The sequence below is a fragment of the Gadus morhua genome, chromosome 11 (assembly GCF_902167405.1).
Source record: "Gadus morhua chromosome 11, gadMor3.0, whole genome shotgun sequence".
Lineage (NCBI taxonomy): Eukaryota > Metazoa > Chordata > Actinopteri > Gadiformes > Gadidae > Gadus > Gadus morhua.
In genome coordinates this window covers 29,684,019-29,704,484 of record NC_044058.1, presented here as the reverse complement: position 1 = coordinate 29,704,484, position 20,466 = coordinate 29,684,019, and the positions used below count along the sequence as shown (strand labels likewise).

The following is a 20,466-nucleotide window of genomic DNA, read 5'->3' as shown; positions in this document are numbered from 1 at the left end:
CCCTCAGGCTCAGCAGAGAAGGAGCCGTAGCCTCTGTTGTGTTGTGTTGTGTTCCGTTGCGTTGTGCTGTGCTGTCCTGTGCAGATTACCTCCATGCTCGCTGCACAGGACATGTAATTGTCTGCTCATCTCGCCCTCTTCTAACCACTAAGCACCGTAAACACGCAGACCCACAGATACGCTCACACGCGGCGATCCCAGATGAACACACACGTATGAGCGGGACGTACGGCGGCCGCCGTGAGACAGAGCGTCTGTCAGCGGGCCAGCAGGTATCGTCCCCGATGGCCGTGATCTGCAGACTCACACTGCAGCAGCAACCGCAGATAGTGTGATCAGCACAACGCCCCTCTCTCACACAGACAGAACCGTGTCTGTCATTACACTCATCATCATCATCATCATCATCATCATCATCATCATCATCATCAGCCTCTCATGTAATAACTCTGTTATAGTTTCTCATTCCTAGGAGGATATGTCTCTTTCTTTGATTATTAAAATCACGGTGAACATGATGATCAACATTCATAATAAATGCATTACCTTTGAAGTCTCTAGGCTTAGTAATTGCATTTCTCAGTCAAACATAAACTCTTTAGATTCTAATTCGAACAAATGTTGAACCGTCCTACAATACAAACCAGTGGAAAAATAAAGTGTTTTATTGTTAAACGGTTATATATTAAAAACCATTATAGTTGTAACATGTTCCTATCGCCTCTGTTCTGAGAGTCATCCTATAGATAGTATGGATGTGTGATGTACTGTTTAATAAAGTTACCCCATGCTGGGAGGCTGTTTCTGTATCTTTAAATAGCGAGCGGCTAGGTGCTGACTAACGACTTCTCCCTCCCCGCTATATAAGAGCCAAGCAGAGTCCTGCTGCATTCACACATCCTCGGCTCAGCCAGCATGAGCTTCATGGACCACCACGCCTACTACGGGCCGGCCGCCTTCCGCAAGGTCCGGCCAGTCTCCATGACTCCCTCCTCCGGATTCCAGACCCAGAGGCGCCGGACCCTCACCTACAGCCAGGCTTCGGAGCACCAGGACGCCTCGTACGGCGGGGATGTGGTGCGGAGGAACGAGAAAGAGATCCTGCAAACTCTGAACGACCGCTTCGCCGGCTACATCGACAAGGTGCGCCACCTGGAGCTCCACAACCGGAACCTGGAAGCGGAGGCAGCGGCGCTGCGCCAGAGCCAAGCGGGGCGCGCGGCCGTCGGGGAGCACTACGAGAGCGAGCTGCTTGACCTGCGGGACAGCCTGCAGCGGCTGTCCGGGGAGAAGGCGGGAGCGCTGCTGGAGCAGGAGCACCTGGAGGAAGACATCCAGAGCGTGCGGCAAAGGATCGAGGAAGAGGCGCGCAACCGCGAAGAGATGGAGGCCGCTGCGCGCGCCATGAACAAGTACGTGGACGACTGCGGGCTCTCGCGCTCCGAGCTGGAGAAGAAGCTCCGCGTGCTGGAAGAGGAGGTGGACTTCGTGAGGAAGAACCACGAGGAGGAGGTGGCCGAGCTGCTCGCGCAGATCCAGGGCGCCCAGGCGAACTTTGAGGTGCGCGACTCCGTGAAGGCGGACGTCACGAGCGCACTGCGGGAGATCCGCTCGCAGCTGGACCGCCAGGCGAGCCAAAGCGCCGCGCACACAGAGGACTGGTTCAAAGGTGAGCGGGACACTAAGAGTCAAACATCTTTTTTGTAAATGTTATAAATGGAATTATGTTCAGTATAGTGCCTTGCTGAACGGTATAACTCACCCCAAAACCGTTATCTGATTACAATCCATGCGTAACGCACTGCTAATCGGTTTGACAAAGAGTTCGTCTTAACTTATTTGAAACCAATAGTCTGCAGAAAGCAGCAGGTCTCGCAAGAGCCTTTTATATGCACACTGTCAGGGCTCAACGATATTTTAACGCACCTGGAAATGATGCACTGCAGGTTTGAGAAACAGCCAGGCAGAAGAGATAGCCATCTCAGTTGGTTGTCTGTGGTGAGGTGAGGTCAGTGCAGGTGAATCGTCGATTGTTTAGTATTGCAGATACAATCCAATAGTATTTTTACAGCCCTTAATCACAGTTCCAGCCTCAAAAGGCTGAACAGGCTGTATACCCCCTCCCCCTATAGCCACCCAGAGGGAAAGAAAAACACACTTCCAGGGATGGTGAGGGGGGGGGGGGGGAGCATAATTGGCACACATACAAGCAAATGCTTTAAATCATTGAGTCAGTGAAAAGTAATTAGTGTCGATGCTGTTGGGGTTTAGTTTGGGTGTGTGGTTCAGCGTGGTGATGGGGTTGAGTTCTTGGTGTGGGCCGCATGGTGATGGGGTTTAGTTTAGGTGTGAGGTTCTGAATGGTGATTGGGTTCTGTGTGGGTGGGAGGTTCTGCACTGCGGATGAATCCTCGTTTTAAAGGTGTGATGACCAGGCCAGTTCACCGTCACACACCCAAGACCTCCTGTGTGTTCAGGCTGTTTCAGCAGCACATGCAGAAAGCACACAGGGGTGATATTCAGTGAGTCAGCAGCACCAGAACCACACCCTTCTGAAACAGCTTGAGGATAAATGCCATCCTATTCCCTGGTTTGTACCGACTGAACCGCCAGGATCCCACAGACGGCGCCCGCGCTGAATGATGGGGTCGTCTCCCCCGACCTTGGCTGGTCGGTGACAGGTGGAGGTGAATCACGCCGAGGGGGGCGGGACCTTGCTGATGACCTCAGAGCGTGACGGACAGCAGGGCGAGGCTGTTGTCACGGAGGCTGTTTACACGGAGGCTGTTGTCACGGAGGCTGTTGGCAGGGATAGGCGCTGAGTCAGACGGACGAGCAGCTTGTGAAGGTCACGAGGCCCTGAGCGTGACCTCAGTGGACGGAGGGAGGCTCACATATCCGTTGAGGACGATGCTGGACAGCTCAGACCGGATTGTGGTGCATGATGTCATCCCCAGCCTCTCCTGAACCCTTCGCTGGACATTTGGAGGCTTAGATTTCTCCAGACTTTAAGGATTTAGATATTTCTTTCACAATGGTTTTGCGCGTTTGTGTGGTGAATCCTCAGTGGAGGACAGACGTTAATGTTCTGCATGTGTTGGTCGTTCCGTCGTGAGAGGTCCTAACCCTTAACGTGTTGTTCACGTGTTGTTAGCGTGTTGTTAGCGTGTTCTTAACGTGTCCGTCTGTCTCCAGTGCGTATGGACCGCCTGTCGGACGCGGCCCGCACCAACCAGGACGCCATCCGCGGCTCCCAGGACGAGATCTCCGAGTACCGCCGGCAGCTGCAGAGCCGCACCATCGAGCTGGAGACCCTGAGGGGGACCAAGGACTCCCTGGAGCGGCAGCGCATGGAGAACGAGGACCGCCACCACGGGGACCTGGGCTCCCTGCAGGCACGGCCCCCTCCTCCCACTGTAGTCCCACTGTAGTCCCACTGTAGTCCCACTGTAGTCCCACTCCTCCCACTGTGGTCCCACTGTAGTCCCACTGTAGTCCCACCCCTCCCACTGTAGTCCCACTGTAGTCCCATTCCTCCCACTGTAGTCCCATTCCTCCCACTGTAGTCCCCCTCCTCCCACTGTAGTCCCACTCCTCCCACTGTAGTCCCACTGTAGTCCCACTGTAGTCCCATTCCTCCCACTGTAGTCCCACTGATGATGATTCTAACCTGATCACATGAGTCTCACTGAGGCCAGGCTCCACCCCCAGCAGCGGCCGACTGAGATTGACCCTGTGTCTTTGCCTCCGTCCCCAGGAGACCATCCACCAGCTGGACGGCGAGCTGAAGAGCACCAAATGGGAGATGTCCAACCAGCTGAAGGAATACCAGGAGCTGCTCAACGTCAAGATGGCGCTGGACATTGAGATCGCCGCCTACAGGTAAGGCTGCGCTGGAAGGCTGCGGATCAGGTCGCCACGGCCGGTAATGAATCGTAACGCATGTGCTGCCACGCCCAACCCCCCTGATGGGTGTGCTGATGGCCGGGGTCCTGCTGTGTGCCCCAACAGGAAGCTCCTGGAGGGCGAGGAGCAGCGCTTCGTCACCGGGGGAAGCCTCTACTCCTACATCGACAGCCGGCTCTCCAGCCACCTGAAGCTGAAGGGAGAGGACATCTCCGACACCGTCATCGTGGAGGAGCAGACCGACGAGACACAGGTGACTGAGGTGACGGAGGACGCCGACGACGAGGAAGAGGAGGAAGAGGAGAAGGACGAGGAAGAAGAGGAAGAGGGCGAGGAAACCAAAGAAGACGGAGCGGAGGTAGAAGCTGAGGACGAGAAGGAAGAAGATGCTGAGGAGGAAACTGCAGAGGAGAAGGAAGAGGAGAAGGAAGAGGTGAAGGAAGAGGTGAAGGAAGATGAGGCAGAAGAGGCAGAAGAAGAGGAAGCCAAAGAGGATGAGGACAAGAGCAAGTCTCCTCAGTCCAAAACCCCAGCCGCCGGCACACCACAGTCCAAGTCCCCAGAATCTAAATCTCCTGCCAGCAAGTCTCCGGTGTCCAAGTCCCCACGCAGCAAGTCCCCTGAGAGCAAGTCCCCTCCCCCCTCGTCCCCCCTGCCCAAGACCCCCGAACCCAAGCCCAAAGAGACCCCCAAAGAGGAGAAGAAAGACGAGCAGCCTGAGCCTGTGGAACAGGAGAAGGCGGAGCCTACACCTGTGAAGGAGGAGCCTACACCTGTGAAAGAGGAGAAGAAGGTGGAGCCTACACCTGTGAAAGAGGAGAAGAAGGTGGAGCCTACACCTGTGAAAGAGGAGAAGAAGGTGGAGCCTACACCTGTGAAGGAGGAGCCTACACCTGTGAAAGAAGAGAAGGAGGAGCCTACACCTGTGAAGGTGGAGCCTACACCTGTGAAAGAGGAGAAGAAGGTGGAGCCTACACCTGTGAAAGAGGAGAAGAAGGAGGAGCCTACCCCTGTGAAGGTGGAGCCTACACCTGTGAAAGAGGAGAAGGTGGAGCCTACACCTGTGAAAGAGGAGAAGAAGGAGGAGCCTACACCTGTGAAGGTGGAGCCTACACCTGTGAAAGAGGAGAAGAAGGAGGAGCCTACCCCTGTGAAGGTGGAGCCTACACCTGTGAAAGAGGAGAAGAAGGAGGAGCCTACACCTGTGAAGGTGGAGCCTACACCTGTGAAAGAGGAGAAGAAGGAGGAGCCTACACCTGTCAAGGTGGAGCCTACACCTGTGAAAGAGGAGAAGAAGGAGGCACCCAAGGAGAAGGAACCTGAAGCCAAGCCAGAGAAGGCAGAGAGCAACACCCCCAAAGCAGCTCCTGCTGCCGTGGAAACCAAGCCGGCAGAGGTCCAGCCCGCCCCAGCAGCCAAACCAGAACCAACCCCTGCTAAGGAGGAGGCCACACCCGCCGCCCCCAAGGCAGAGGAGAAGAGCGCCCCTAAAGCCGAGCCCGAGAAGGTAGAGCCCAAGAAGGACGAGCAGAAACCAGCGGAGAAGACGGAGGACAAGAAGGAGGTGGTGAAGACCGAGGAGAAGACCGAGAAGCCAGCCAGCACAGAGACCAAGGAGACCAAGGAGGTGAAGAAGTAAGATCTCCGGAGCGCGAGGAGTAAGTGATGATGCCAAAGAACTGAGCAGGCGGGCGTGACGGCGTGGAGGAGCCGGGGACTTTAGACACTTGAGCTGCGAGTGTCCGACATATAGCAGGTCAAAGGTATGTTAGCAATAGTGACTCTCTTAGCTTATAACCCCAGTATGGCCATTACATACCCCAGACGCTTCTGACTGTCGTGAATGCCGAATGCTAAACTCTTCATTGAATGTGACGGCTACCCTTAATAATAAAAAGTGCATTAATCCAAGTCCCTCCAGCAGGGGGAAACCCGCAGGGCCCTGCACACAGCTAAGCCTGTACGGTTTATAGATGTCAGAAAACGCCAGGCTACAGATTGTGACAGATTAATAATAGAGATCTATATTAAACGATATACTTATATTTCAAGAGTTATACGTGTATATTATATTTACATATACATAGATAGGACAGAGATGGATTCTGCTTGTCGTGCACATTACTGATGATGGTCGGGCCGTTAGCTGGTCTGTCCTGCTTCGACACTGATGATGTGCTATGTATACAATGCTGAGCAATAAAGTTATGGAAAAAGGAAATGCATCTTCCTCCTTCTGTTCGCCCTTTCCGCTTGATCCACAAGAACTTACTTGAGTTACCAAGTGCTGCAACCAAAGTTCAACAGTAAACATACAAATGATACAATAGATACGAAAAGGGTCGGCTTTGAGTTATTTTTTGAAACCCTTTATTGATCAGTTGGTCAGTTCATCAATTATAAGGAAGCTTCTCTGATGCCTTGGCCGGTCGTCCCTCTACTGAGAACGGGAGCGGAGAAACAGCAGCAGAAACTTCAGATCAAAGCTCTAGAAGGGGATTTAATCTCCTGCATTGCGGCTGAGGCAGGGGGGTGCGGGCTTAATGCAGGCCCACCCCCAGCATCACAGACGTACAGAAAGCAAGGTTCATAAATAACTCAGGCACTGGGAGGAAAACACTCATTTGATCTATTTTCTCTCCGCCCTTTCTGTATTTAGCAATGCAGAAGAACAAAGGAATATAAAAAAAATAATCTAATTCCAAACGACTTCGATCATTATCCTCCACCACATAAAAAAAAAGTAGTGTTTATTCAATTATCTCCATTTAAAACTAGTCGCTTAGAAAATGCTTTTCTCCAGATACATCGTGGGGGGGTTCAGATGTTTTCAGGAGCTGGGGGGGAAGGGGGGCGGGGGGCAAGGGTCTCAACAGGGAGGTGTAGACCAGGAGGGGGGGGGGTCTCAACAGAGAGGTGTAGACCAGGAGCTGGGGGGGATGGGGGGCGGGGGGCAAGGGTCTCAACAGGGAGGTGTAGACCAGGAGCTGGGGGGGTGAAGACCAGGAGGGGGGGGTCTCAACAGGGAGGTGTAGACCAGGAGGGGGGGGGGGGGGTCTCAACAGGGAGGTGTAGACCAGGAGGGGGGGGGGGTGAAGACCAGGAGGGGGGGGGTCTCAACAGGGAGGTGTAGACCAGGAGCTGGGGGGGTGAAGACCAGGAGGGGGGGGTCTCAACAGGGAGGTGTAGACCAGGAGCTGGGGGGGATGAAGACCAGGAGGGGTGGGTCTCAACAGGGAGGTGTAGACCAGGAGCTGGGGGGGTGAAGACCAGGAGGGGGGGGTCTCAACAGGGAGGTGTAGACCAGGAGGGGGGGGGTCTCAACAGGGAGGTGTAGACCAGGAGCTGGGGGGGTCTCAACAGGGAGGTGTAGACCAGGAGCTGGGGGGGATGAAGACCAGGAGGGGGGGGTCTAAACAGAGAGGTGTAGACCAGGTGCTGGGGGTCTCAACAGGGAGGTGTAGACCAGGAGCTGGGGGGGATGAAGACCAGGAGGGGGGGGTCTAAACAGAGAGGTGTAGACCAGGAGGGGGGGGGGGGGGGGGGGGTCTAAACAGGAAGGGTTCGGCTGGGACTCACCCTAGCCACAGTTTCGGTATCAATATATTTGATCGCATTCAGCTTTAACAAGTGGATCCATCCAGACCTAACATGGTTACCACGTTACTAAATCATCTGGTCACATGCAGATGTTTATGAAGACCCCTTCCAAGGCAGGTTAATAAGGAGAATTGTTTTCATTTTGATTTAAACTCTTTTTACTACGACAACAACCGTGTCTCCAAGGAGGTCGTCTCCTGGGAGCCTCGGGGATAAGCCTCCGTCTGTCCCTACAGCGTTGGGTCTCTGACCCCAGGGGGAGTTAGCCCGACCCGGAGGGTGAAGCTCACCCCAGTGTAAACGTTACCATGGAAACCTCCTCTCTGAGGGTGACTCGGCACCGAGCAGGAACCAGCTCCTCTCTGAGGGTGACTCAACACTGAGCAGGAACCAGCTCCTCTATAAGGGTGACTCAGCACAGAGCAGGAACCAGCTCCTCTATAAGGGTGACTCAACACAGAGCAGGAACCAGCTCCTCTATAAGGGTGACTCAGCACAGAGCAGGAACCAGCTCCTCTCTAAAGGTGACTCAGCACAGAGCAGGAACCAGCTCCTCTATAAGGGTGACTCAGCACAGAGCAGGAACCAGCTCCTCTATAAGGGTGACTCAGCACAGAGCAGGAACCAGCTCCTCTCTAAAGTCGACTCAGCACAGAGCAGGACCCAGCTCCTCTTTAAAGGTGACTCAGCACAGAGCAGGAACCAGCTCCTCTCTAAAGGTGACTCAGCACAGAGCAGGAACCAGCTCCTCTCTAAAGGTGACTCAGCACAGAGCAGGAACCAGCTCCTCTTTAAAGGTGACTCAGCACAGAGCAGGAACCAGCTCCTCTCTGAGGGTGACTCAGCACAGAGCAGGAACCAGCTCCTCTTTAAAGGTGACTCAGCACAGAGCAGGAACCAGCTCCTCTCCGAGGGTGACTCAGCACAGGGCAGGACCCGGACAATGGATTAGGAACCAGCTCTGGTACTTCAGATAGAACCTATAAATAGATGAGAGGGATAGAGGGTTTAGAGAGAAAGAGAGAACGAGAGAGAGAGAGAGAACGAGAGAACGAGAGAGAGAGAGGGCGAGAGACTTCCTCATTGCTAAGGCTCCAGCCTTAAAACAAAAAAAGAAGAAAAGCACTGACACGGTACTAAAGAAAAAAGATCAAGGCAAAGACTTTCATGAAAAATACACTTTTTTATTCAAAAAAGGGACCATTTTTTTTGTGTGCGACAACAAATAAAGATGTCCGTCTCCTCAGGAACCACGGGGGAGGGGGGCGACGGGCCGACGGACTGGGGGGGGGCATGTGGCTCTGAACGCCCCTTAGGACCCCAGCAACCAGGGGTGTGGGGGGCCGGCCCCCAGGGTGGGGGGGGCGGGGCCGGCACCCAGGGGTAGGGGGGGGGGGGGATCAGCGGTGGCTGAAGAAGCCCTGGGGGTGGTTGTACTTGAAGGGCTTCAGGCGGTTGGGGCCCCTGGGGACACAAGAGAGGAGGGGGGGGGCACACTTTAGTTACACAGCCCTGTGCAGTACCAGGTTTACCAAGACAACATAACCACACCAGTGGACAACACAACGCAAACAAGAGTAAAGCAAATGAGCAACCAACATGGCCGCTGGCTGAATAAGGTCGAACATGGCCGCTGGCTGAATAAGGCCCAACATGGCCGCTGGCTGAATAAGGCCCAACATGGCCGCTGGCTGAATAAGGCCCAACATGGCCGCTGGCTGAATAAGGTCCAACATGGCCGCTGGCTGAATAAGGTCCAACATGGCCGCTGGCTGAATAAGGCCCAACATGGCCGCTGGCTGAATAAGGCCCAACATGGCCGCTGGCTGAATAAGGCCCAACATGGCCGCTGGCTGAATAAGGTCCAACATGGCCGCTGGCTGAATAAGGCCCAACATGGCCGCTGGCTGAATAAGGTCCAACATGGCCGCTGGCTGAATAAGGCCCAACATGGCCGCTGGCTGAATAAGGCCCAACATGGCCGCTGGCTGAATAAGGTCCAACATGGCCGCTGGCTGAATAAGGTCCAACATGGCCGCTGGCTGAATAAGGTCCAACATGGCCGCTGGCTGAATAAGGTCCAACATGGCCGCTGGCTGAATAAGGCCCAACATGGCCGCTGGCTGAATAAGGTCCAACATGGCCGCTGGCTGAATAAGGTCCAACATGGCCACTGGAATAATAATAATCATTTTCTGGCGTTTGTCCTTGTGGGCGTGGCTACACGACGAGCTGGTGGAAGAACCGCCATTGGCTAGCCATCGTCATCGTTAGCTGGATGAGCCTCTGGTGCGGGCGGTGTACCCTGGTCTCCACCACAGCCCCAGCCGTACCTGACGGTGCGCAGACACATCTTCTCCCGGGGGAACTCCCGCGGGCCCTCCACGCTGTTGTCCTCGCCGTCCGTCTCCAGGTACACGTCCAGACAGACGCACAGCCGGGCCAGTTGATTGGTCAGCAGCTGGTGGCCCGGGCGGGGGCCCTGCAGCTCGCTCTTGAACACGTTCACCTCGCTCTCCATGGCCTGGAACACCCGGGGGGTTAGAGGGGAGGGACGGGGCTCTGGGCCCTGAGGAGACCCCCGCTCCAACTCAAACAAGAGGGGTGTGTGTGTGTGTGTGTGTGTGTGTGTGTGTGTGTGTGTGTGTGTGTGTGCTCACCCGGAGGTTGTCGTCGGTGCTCCCGCTGTGCTCGCCCTTCCAGCTGAGGCAGAGGGAGAACAGAGGGGAGACCTCGGGGTAGCGCGGGCTCAGGACCACCGCCGCCTGCAGACGAGCTGACAGCAGGAGGAGAGAGGAGGGGGGATGATACCACTGAGGGGTTTAAGGTTGGGGGGGGGGGGGGGGACGTCACTTCTGTTGGTCACAAACAGAGCCAGTTCGCCCCTCCCCAGCCAGTAAAAACCATCATGAACGCAGCGCAAAACCCCACATCACCCACCCCTTGTGGGTGATTGGCTGGAGAACTATTTATCTTGGTTGTGAGTGGTTGGTAGCAACATTTGTTTTTGTGTATGATCTCGGAGCGCAGGCCGCCTACAGAGACGCGTTATCTGACGGCCTGCTTATGGGGCGGGCAGCTGGCGGATCGTGAGGAACGATCACATGAATGTGATCATTTATGTTTCGGCCTGATCGCCGATACGTCCTTTAAGGGCTGCGACCTCATGACCTCCCTCGGGCCGTGCTCCTGGTACCGACCTGTTCCCCGCTCCAACACCGCCATGAAGAAGAGGTCCGCCTCCTTGGCCAGGCCCGCGCCCGTCACGTGCTTGGTGAAGCTTAGGTCCTGAGGAAGGAGGAGGACAAGGTCACCAGGGGGAGCACAAGGTCACAGGGGGGACACAAGGTCACGACGGGGGACACAAGGTCACAGGGGGGACACAAGGTCACAGGGGGGACACAAGGTCACAGGGGGGACACAAGGTCACGAGGGGGGGACACAAGGTCACGAGGGGGGGACACAAGGTCACGAGGGGGGGACACAAGGTCACGACGGGGGACACAAGGTCACGGCGGGGGACACAAGAGCTGTGTTCGAAATCGTTCCCTACACACTCACTCACTATTCCCTTTATATTGTTTATGATGAAGTGAACTATATAGGGAACGAACAAGCGAGAACTCGGACACTGTGCTGAACATTTCTAAACGTAATTGGCGTCAAACAGCATTGTCTTGTGGTATCCTGGAGTAACATGTAGGGATCATCGTATGTTCACTCAAATGTTGGGTATTTTATTGCCCACATGGTGAATGAAATTAACCACTGAGAATTCGAACACCACTACAAAATGGCGAGCCCCCTATATAGTGCACTATATCCGTGATAGGGAACTATTTCGAACACAGCCGTGGTCAGGGAGGGCGTGTCGGTGAGTATCCCTCCAGCACACAGCGAGAGTATCGGCCTCACAGTCCAACTGAACTGAAGTCCAAAACTAATGTCACTTCCTCGCTGACATCTCATTTCAAACCCCAACTTTGGACGGTTTTGTGGGTACATCTTCAAATGGTCATTAAAGGGGACATATCATACCACCAGGTGTGAGTGTGATTAGCCGTTACAAGCCGTTTTGAAAATCGGTGTCTTCTGACATCACAGGTGGGCGTGTCCACCTAGATGTGTGACGGATAGATGAGCAACGTTGGCTACAGTCCACCGGATAGGCTGGCAGACTGATCTATCCAGCACACATCTAGACGGACACGCCCACCTGTGACGTCAGACGCTGCACATTTTCAAACGGCTTGTAACGGCTAATCCCACTCACACCTGGTGCTATGATACGTCCTTAATTAGACTAGAGGTTAGCATCAAGGTCTTCGTGTCATGATGAACGAACACCAGAGACAGACGATGAGCGGCAACACTGAATAATACATTTTAGCACTTTGAGATTTCTGAATGTAAAGTGCTCTATAAATTAAATATATTATTATCATTATTATTATAATAATGGCCGCCCGGACAGGCCTCTTCGTCCTCTCCATCACAGAGGGGCTGCTGTAGGCGGGGGTCTCGGGGGGGCCTACCATGTAGTCCTGGTGGGCGATGGTGGTCCAGCGGGCCAGTCGGGAGATGACCTTGGCGGGGAAGAGGTGCTGGGACTCGGCGGCGATGGGCACGATGCTGTGCTCTGGGGAGCAGAACAACACGGGGGCTCCGTCAACAGAGGCCAGAATGTTACAGTCAACTTCACAGCATGAGTCTGTGAGTTACTGGAAACAGCAGGTAAGGATTCAGGACAGCTGCCAGATTTGCCGGCTGGGTTCTCCTCAAAGCGCTCCCTTTGAAGCGTGGTCGTTCTGAAGCTCCATTTCAACGCCGTGAACGTAGCCCCTCAACCCAAAGGAGGATTGGGACGGCCCACCCCTCACATGAAGGCGCGTGTGGGGGCGTACCCAGGGAGGTGAACTGCTTGTGGAGGGCCAGGCGGGACTGGACCCGGCCTCTCAGCAGCTTCATAGTGGCCTCCATGTGGCTGGCACTGAGAGCACTGCCCACACGGACACCCTGGAGGACACACACACACACACACACACACACACACACACACACACACACACACACACACACACACACACACACACACACACACACACACACACACACACACACACACACACACACACACACACACACACACACACACAGTTATTATACAGCTAAATGCCACCAAATAAAATGTCATATTTGCAAAATATCAATTAGACATGCGTCACTTTCGCTCAAAGCTATTAGAAACGGTGAATGTCTAAGAGGCTTTAAGCTACAGCTCGTTCATAGCAGGAATTCTCTCTGAAAATCTATTTAAAATCGGTAGAATAAATATAAGTGGGTGCAAAAGTGACGACTGCAGTGAAAAATCTGCATAGTGCACGATAAAAAATTAAGAAATATATAAAAAGGACTACATTTTAGTATTTTAATCTAGAAAGGTCCTTAAGCCCGTCACACTTGCCTGCGGAGCCTCTCCAGGGAAGTAGAGCCCCCCCAGGTCCTGCACCCAGACGTAGGGGTGCCCCAGCTCTCCAACGTGGTCCGCGAACGTCACGATCCTGGAAGGGAGGGAGGGGGGGAGGGTGGGAGGGAGGGCTGTTAGCGCTCACTGTTAGCGCTCACTGTTAGCGCTCACTGTCCCTTCTACAGCCTGAACCCCGGTCATCAATAGCCGTTAAAACACCCCGACTCAGCAGAGTGGAGGGGCCCAGTCTGAAGACACCGTGGAGGAGGGGCCGAAGACACCTCCAACCATCCAGGTAACCAGCGGGGGGGGGGGGGGGGGGGGGGGGATATTACGCATCATAATGCGGTACTTTTTTAGATGTGTTGAATGCGGGGAATGGGTTAACCTAGTGATGGTTAGTGCTTGGCACTTGGTTCTATGAACATCCTTAGTGTACCCACAGAGGTATATTGTTGTTTTCTCCTTTTTCTGACAAATGTACTTACTGTAGGTCGCTTTGGATAGAAGCGTCTGCTAAAGGCCCTTAATGTTAATGTTAATGTACTTTTCATTATTTCAGGCGATCCAGTCACCATGCGCTGGGAGACAAAGCGTTCGCGGTCCTCACCCGACTTTATCGAACTGGTAGCGGTTGGCGGGGTTGGGGGTCTCCTGGCCCAGGTCTCCGCTGTACAGACAGCTCAGCAGAGTCTCCGCGTTCAGCAGCTCACTGCAGGAGGGATCCACACATCACTAGACCATCAGACACAGGGACAAGCACACACACACACACACACACACACACAGGGATCCACACATCACTAGACCGACACACGCACACACACACACACACACACACACACACAGGGATCCACACATCACTAGACCATCAGACACAGGGACAAGCACACACACACACACACACACACACAGGGATCCACACATCACTAGACCGACACACACACACACACACACACACACACACACACACACACACCCGCGCAGGGCGCCCCACCCACCCAGCGCTGACGGCGGTGCTGAGGTCCGTGGCGGGGGCCACCTTGGTCTTCACGGTCAGGATGTTGAGGTTGATCAGGTGGTAGAAGTAGAGGTGGAGGACGCTGCCATCTGCAGGCGGACACAGGGAGCACAGCCGTCACACACGGGGGTGGGACCGAACACCTCTACTGTACGGTCGAACATCTGCACGTCTGGATCAGCCCGGGGGGGGGGGGGAGGGAGGCTCCCCAGGGGGCTGGTGGGAGGTGTGGGGGTCATGATGACAGCACTCTCTCTCTCTCTCTCTGAACCCGCTGACACCCGTCCACTGAGGCGTGGCCCGGCAGCAGTAAACAACAACAACATGGCTCGACGCTGCAGCACCTGAGGGACGCGACCACAGGAGGAGAGAGTAGTGCTGACAGGGGGAGATCGGCCATGCAGAATCTCTGCTGCTGCAAGAGAGTCTCTCTCTCTCTCTCTCTCCCCCCCTCTCCCTCCCTCTCCCTCTCTCCCTCTCTGCAATGCAGTTCCCCTTGTAATCCGTCTCCCCCCCCCCCATCACCAGCAGGGGGCAGCCACGAGTCAGACCATGTCCTAACATCATTAATAATGGACTGGAGCCACAATACCGGACACTGGATCTGGGCGGTGGGGTTACAACGATAAACATGCATGGGAGCACTTTGGGGAAGGCGGTTAAGTGAAAGCCGATGAAGGTGCTCGCTCTAATGGCCTCCAAGGGTGTCTGTTAATACCGGAGCAGGCCGAGGATTTCATTAGTCATGCCAGACGGCGGGGGGGGGGGGGCAGCTACCTTTACACTTGAGGTCCAGGCAGAGGGAGAGAGGATGCCTCTTCAGCATCTCCCGCCGCTTGTCGTCCAGCTGGCAGCCGGTGGTGGGACGCCTCCTCTTCTGGGGAGGGGGGAGGAGACAAGGTGTTAAAGTAGGGAAGGTAGCGAGGGCGGGCTCGGCCTCTGGGGTCAGGCCTCTGACTCCTCTTCTGGGGAGGGGGGAGGAGACAAGGAGTTAAAGTAGGGAAGGTAGCGAGGGCGGGCTCCTCTTTCAGCTGCAGACAGCAGAACCCTCCGAGCTGACGATGTGGTGAAGACTACGGTGACAGCGAGGGGAGGAAGAGGCTGTTTGAAGGGGAGGGGGATGGAGTGACATCTAAAAGGGGCGGAGGATGTGCCCATGTTGTAGAAAATAGAAGTAAAAAAGCGCTTGCTAGAAGTATTTATGTATATTATGGCCGGACAACAGTAATTAACACCGGGGGGGGGGGCAGGGAGGGCGAGGGGGGAGGCAGAGAGACTGCAGAGTAAACTGGGCAGAGCTGCGGCTCGTGGTGGGGGTCCGGTTACTGCCCCCCAGACATCCTTGCAGAATTTTCCCAGAATCCCTCAGAAGGCAGAGATGTGGGCGCAGGAAGCGGTCGATGAGCACCACTCCCCAAACCCCCAAACCACAACGCAGGAGTGTGTGTGTGTGTGTGTGTGTGTGTGTGTGTGTGTGTGTGTGTGTGTGTGTGTGTGTGTGTGTGTGTGTGTGTGTGTGTGTGGGGGGGGGGGGGAGACAGCCGAACCGTCTGACCCTGGGCGAGAGGGGATGTGCGTGTGTGAGAAACCCAAAAGAAGGTGAAACCTAAGTCAGTACACGGAAGAAGCCCCTGGGAGTGTTTGGTCTGTGTCCAGGTAATCACCGTTTTCTCCTGCTCCTCCTCAGCATCAGAGTCGCTCTCATCATCTGGACGGCAGAGAGAACAGAACGACAGTAAGACAGATATACGCCCAGAAACACAGCCTGAGTACGGTTAACAGGGTTATTATCGTCGAACATCTGAAAACAAAATAACGTCCAACGTGCGTGTGTGTGTGTGTGCGTGCGTGTGTACCCTGGGAGTCCTCGGGGGGCTTGGACAGCGCCTTGGCCTCGTCCACGTCCCCGCTGATGGACACGCTGAGGTTCTTGTCTGAAACACACAGAGGGGGTCCTTCAGAGGAGCTCAGGGCTGGACCACCGTGCGGAGGGGTCCTCTACCGAGGCTTCCCCGCAGACAATAGTCAGTTAAGGTGGGGGGGGTTGCTGTCTTGATAAATAAACAATGATTTATTAAACACTTAATAGCAAATAATAATAATGTATAATTAATAAATAAGCAGCTTTTCAAAATAACACCTTGAACAAGTGCAGTGAATTTAATGAATTTGTGTCCATGGTTTTAAAAAGGACCATTCGAGTTCCCCTTGGTAGTGGCCCTGTCCTAAAGGGCGGGGGCGCGTGCCCTTGGTAGTGGCCCTGTCCTACAGGGCGGGGGCGCGTGCCTAGGCTGCGCAGCGCGGTGGGACGCCCCGCTCTACGCACCACAGGCCTGTCCGTACGCCTTGGCCTGGACGAACAGCACGTAGAGGGCGGGCGGCAGGTGCCGGGCCACCTCCGTCTGCTTCTGGGTCTGCTCGAAGGGCATGGACAGGTACTGCTGCACCGGGAGGGAGGCCTGGGGCAGAGCAGAAGCTTCATTAGAGGACATGAACACCACAGCATCACACGGAGGAACCCGCTGTGACACTCCATAGTCTCTCTTGCGACTGTGTTCATCACTATTCTATTTTAATTCCAGGTGAGAATTATTTCAGCGCCCGGGTTGACGCTGTGTTATACTTATTTAGAAATAAAAACAGACTTTTAAATAAAGGCTGTTCTGACGTCCATCCTGTCCCAAACTATATCTTCCGAACCAGCTTGACCAGATGCTCTCCTACCATTAAAGAGCCCACAACGTAAGAGGTCCTGAATAATCACAACAGTTGTGTGTGATGAACATGCATGATGACGTTGAGGTGATCAATTATCATACTTCTATGTGATTTGGTTCTAGCTGCATGATGGCTCATAGTTCTATTTGATGAGGTTCTACCTGCATGATGGCGTGGTTCTATGTGACGTGGCTCTATGTGATATAGCTGTATGTGACGTGGCTCTATGTGACGTGGCTCTATGAGACGTGGCTCTATGAGACGTGGCTCTATGTGACGTAGCTGTATGTGACGTGGTTCTATGTGACGTGGCTCTATGTGACGTGGCTCTATGTGACGTGGCTCTATGAGACGTGGCTCTATGTGACGTAGCTGTATGTGTCGTGGTTCTATCTGACGTGGTTCTTTGTGACGTGGCTCTATGTGACGTGGCTCTATGAGACGTGGTTCTATCTGACGTGGCTCTATGTGACGTGGTTCTATGTGTCGTGGTTCTATGTGACGTGGCTCTATGTGATGTGGCTCTACGTGACGTGGTTCTACCTGCATGATGGCGTTGAGGCCGGGCTGGAGGCTGCCCAGATGCTCCTTCTTCACCTCGATGCTCTTCGCGATCTTCTCCTTGGTCGTCTGGGACTCGCTGTATTTTTCCGCCAACCTTCGCACAAGGAGACGGACGACAGACGTTGATAGACTCATTGAAACACCTCGTCATTATTCAGCGCCGTTGAGTTTGTGCTCTTCTTTTACAAGAGACACCCGACAAAGACAAACAACACACCACAATACAGACACACAACCAGGGCGGCATGAGGCTCAGGAGGTAGGGTGGGTTGGCTGGTAGCCAGAAGGTTGCTAGTTCGATCCCCGGCTCCTCCTCACTAGGTGCGTTTCCATCCCCCTAATTTAATGCAAACTTTGAACTATCGAATCAGTAAACGTTGATGGAAACACCAAAATTTGCATCAAAATCCTCTAATTCGCAAAAAGGTTTATCCGCTCGCTTGAGGTGGTTTTTGAGAAATCCGAAACAGAGTAAATTCGCAAAATGGGAGATGGAAACACATTTTGCGAATCAGCGAACTTTGAACCCACAGGACTGACAGTCTTTCCGATTTCCGCATAACGACCGGCCATAGCAACCCTGCCGACGTCAACGTGTAACGTCATCACCCTATTCCGCTCCAACCACTTGATGGAAACGCACCTAATTCGAATTACTTTTTTGCAAACTTTCTAAAGATTCGCATCACCTTTTAGATGGAAACGCAGCTACGCCTCACCCTGACTGCTCCTGACAAGCTGGCTGTCACCCTGTGTGGCTGACTTCGCCGTCGGTGTGTGAATGTGTGCATGAATGGCTGAATGTGAGGCTGTATTGTAAAGTACTTTGAGGGGCCAATGGTTAGAAAAGCGCGGTATAAATGTAGCTCACCATTTAACCTGGCCCTATGATGTGGGTCAAATGTCTTAATGGAAATGACATAACGTCAGTGTTGAGCATAAAGTATATTAAGAGGTGAGGCCCGACAGTCGACCCCTCAGAACCACTGGTTTGAGGTACCTCTTCCTCTGCTCCAGCTCCCAGTCCAGCCGGGCCAGGGTGAGCTGGTGGGGGTCCTCCTTGGTGAGGAGGGGCCTGGAGATCTCCTCCGGGGCCTCCTGGTAGAACTCCGTCTCGCTCACCAGGTCGATCTCCTCGTGCTTCGACCTGCAGGGAGACACCGCGGTCAGCTTCAGATCCCCTCATCAACACCCAAGGAAATGGTCATGATCCAGGAATAAATAAAAGATGGACTTACACAAATATACACTTGCATTCACGCTTCAAAATAGTACTTAGCATTGTCTAGCATCTTATCCTAGCTATCTATGTTGTATACGGTTAATGGGTTAACCAAGCGATTTTTTGTGCTTGGCACTTGGTCCTATGAACATTCTTACAGTACGACTGCAATATATTGTTGTTTCTCTTTCTTCTGACAAATGGACTTATTGTAAGTCGCTTTGGATAAAAGCATCTGTTAAATGTAAATGTAAATGTACACAAACATATAAAGAAACTTCCGTGAATTCTTTGCTGTGATAAAAGATAATGAAACAGACCACACAGTTAAGTTAGTGACAACACAGTGAATATGGGAGAATACTGACTTGAACTCCAGACACTTGCTGATCTCCTTCTGCAGGTGCATGACCTCGTACAGCAGGTTCTGCAGCTGAAGATGCAACACGTCCACCTTCTGCTTTGCCTGAAAGTACAAAAACAACAACACGAGGTTATGAAGCCGTCTCTGAGTAATCCATGCCAGGGTACGCATCGTGGTGGTGTGTCTGTTGGCATTACGTCGTGGGTCTGGTCTCTGCCCTTCTTCAGACGAATGTGAGCCAAGCGATTGAGCTTCTTCAGATTCATGAAGTGGATGCAGCTCTGCAGACGTCTCTTCTCCACTTCGGTACACTGCAACCACAAGTCCATCATTTGTTTACTCCAGAAGGACAACATGTAAACAGAAAGCCCAGCTCTGAAGCTCCTTCAATATAAATACATATGGGTTGTGTTTGTTTTAGAGTTTCTCTCACTCCTTCTTTAGCACCGGCTGCCTTCAGCTCTTGGATCTCCCCCATGAGTGAAGCCAGGCTCTCGCAGGTCTGCTTGTACTGCTTGTAGTCCTGCTCAGGATCCCTGCGCTCCAGCTCCATCTCCTCGCTGTACACACGGGCATCCTAGACGCACAGGGGACACCTCGTTAAACACACACCCAGTCGGTCAGTTTCTAGTACATCTTCTCGACAACGGCCCTCTGAGAAGACATCAAATGGCAGTCTTTCAATTCATACGTCCTGCAGGGAATGGTGCACGGTTTATTCTGGTGTTGAAAGTATGTGGGATCCCTTTGAACGTAGAGGATTATCTCAATTCATTTATATTTGTTTAGCCCTTAATCACAGTTACAGGCTCGATGGCCGTGTATGAGACCCCCCTGGACCCTAGCCCCCAAGAGGGCAGGAAAAAACTCCCTTAATCAGCCAGGAGGAAATCTTGAGAAGGAAGGCAGAGTGGGGGATCACTGGAACCAGGGATATATATGAACGATATCAGTTTATGCTACAATATTGATAATAGAGTCGGGGGGTCCCTCCTTCCAGGGAGGATCAGGAGTACATCTCCCCAAAGCTCTGTTACCTGTGCGTCCCCTTCTCCACGACCTCGCTTCACCTCGGGGGTTACTCCTTCAGCGCGGAGAACCTTCGCCTTCCGCTTCTTCAGGGCCTCGGCAGACATGGTACACCCGCTGGAACGACAGGACAGCCGTGGGTTTTATAACTGGAGGAGGATACACATCCTCAACGGGTTCGGCTGTGCCGCCGTGAAGCTGAGAAGCTAGCTACCGTTAGCCGTCTGCCATCGGGGGCTCACTGCTTAGCTAAGCGCTCATTTCAGAATGATTGACGAATTAAGTACACGAACAAATAAACTCACCTGTGAGTAAAGTGGACGAATAATGTGTACAATCCTTTCTTAAAAGTTGGAAATAAAAAATTGTAACAGCAAAAACAAGCTTCACGCAACCGATACGACCACAATGCTAACGGCAGCTTCTGAGGGACAGTTATCAGGCCGGAGAAAGTCGTTAGACGCCTGTAGTGCCCCCTACAGGAACCCCTTTAGATTACCGAATAGTAATCATGTTTTTAATGCTCTGACCACTGTTATAAAGAAATATATTGAAAAAAGAAACAGTCGACCACA

At 53.4% G+C, this 20,466-nt stretch overlaps 2 protein-coding genes across 15 annotated transcripts; one reads left to right on the top strand and one right to left on the bottom strand.

The window, feature by feature from the left end:
- Window positions 1-875: 875 nt before the first annotated feature.
- On the top strand, window positions 876-6,127 carry LOC115553752 (neurofilament medium polypeptide). Of its 14 annotated transcripts, XM_030370265.1 has the most exons (7): window positions 876-1,669; window positions 3,196-3,395; window positions 3,758-3,882; window positions 4,012-4,699; window positions 4,817-4,837; window positions 4,871-4,924; window positions 4,955-6,127. In XM_030370265.1, the coding sequence occupies exons 1-7, from the start codon at window positions 916-918 to the stop codon at window positions 5,543-5,545; spliced, it is 2,433 nt and encodes an 810-aa protein (XP_030226125.1). In that variant the 5' UTR covers window positions 876-915; the 3' UTR covers window positions 5,546-6,127. The 14 variants fall into 14 exon arrangements, with proteins under 14 accessions (XP_030226125.1, XP_030226124.1, XP_030226120.1 ...); XM_030370264.1 differs by having other exon boundaries at window positions 4,871-6,127; XM_030370260.1 differs by having other exon boundaries at window positions 4,012-4,765; window positions 4,871-6,127.
- A 2,542-nt stretch (window positions 6,128-8,669) lies between these two features.
- On the bottom strand, window positions 8,670-20,350 carry thoc5 (THO complex 5). Its single transcript, XM_030370269.1, has 20 exons — window positions 20,197-20,350; window positions 19,900-20,008; window positions 19,296-19,439; window positions 19,060-19,173; window positions 18,867-18,964; window positions 18,277-18,423; window positions 17,256-17,370; window positions 16,321-16,453; window positions 15,851-15,928; window positions 15,659-15,702; window positions 14,772-14,871; window positions 13,975-14,083; window positions 13,584-13,685; window positions 12,971-13,067; window positions 12,411-12,522; window positions 12,042-12,145; window positions 10,707-10,794; window positions 10,167-10,282; window positions 9,840-10,030; window positions 8,670-8,970 (listed from the first exon to the last, which is right to left on the bottom strand). Exons 2-20 carry the CDS (start codon window positions 19,996-19,998, stop codon window positions 8,907-8,909), a joined length of 2,055 nt encoding a protein of 684 aa, XP_030226129.1. The 5' UTR covers window positions 19,999-20,008; window positions 20,197-20,350; the 3' UTR covers window positions 8,670-8,906.
- Window positions 20,351-20,466: the final 116 nt, after the last annotated feature.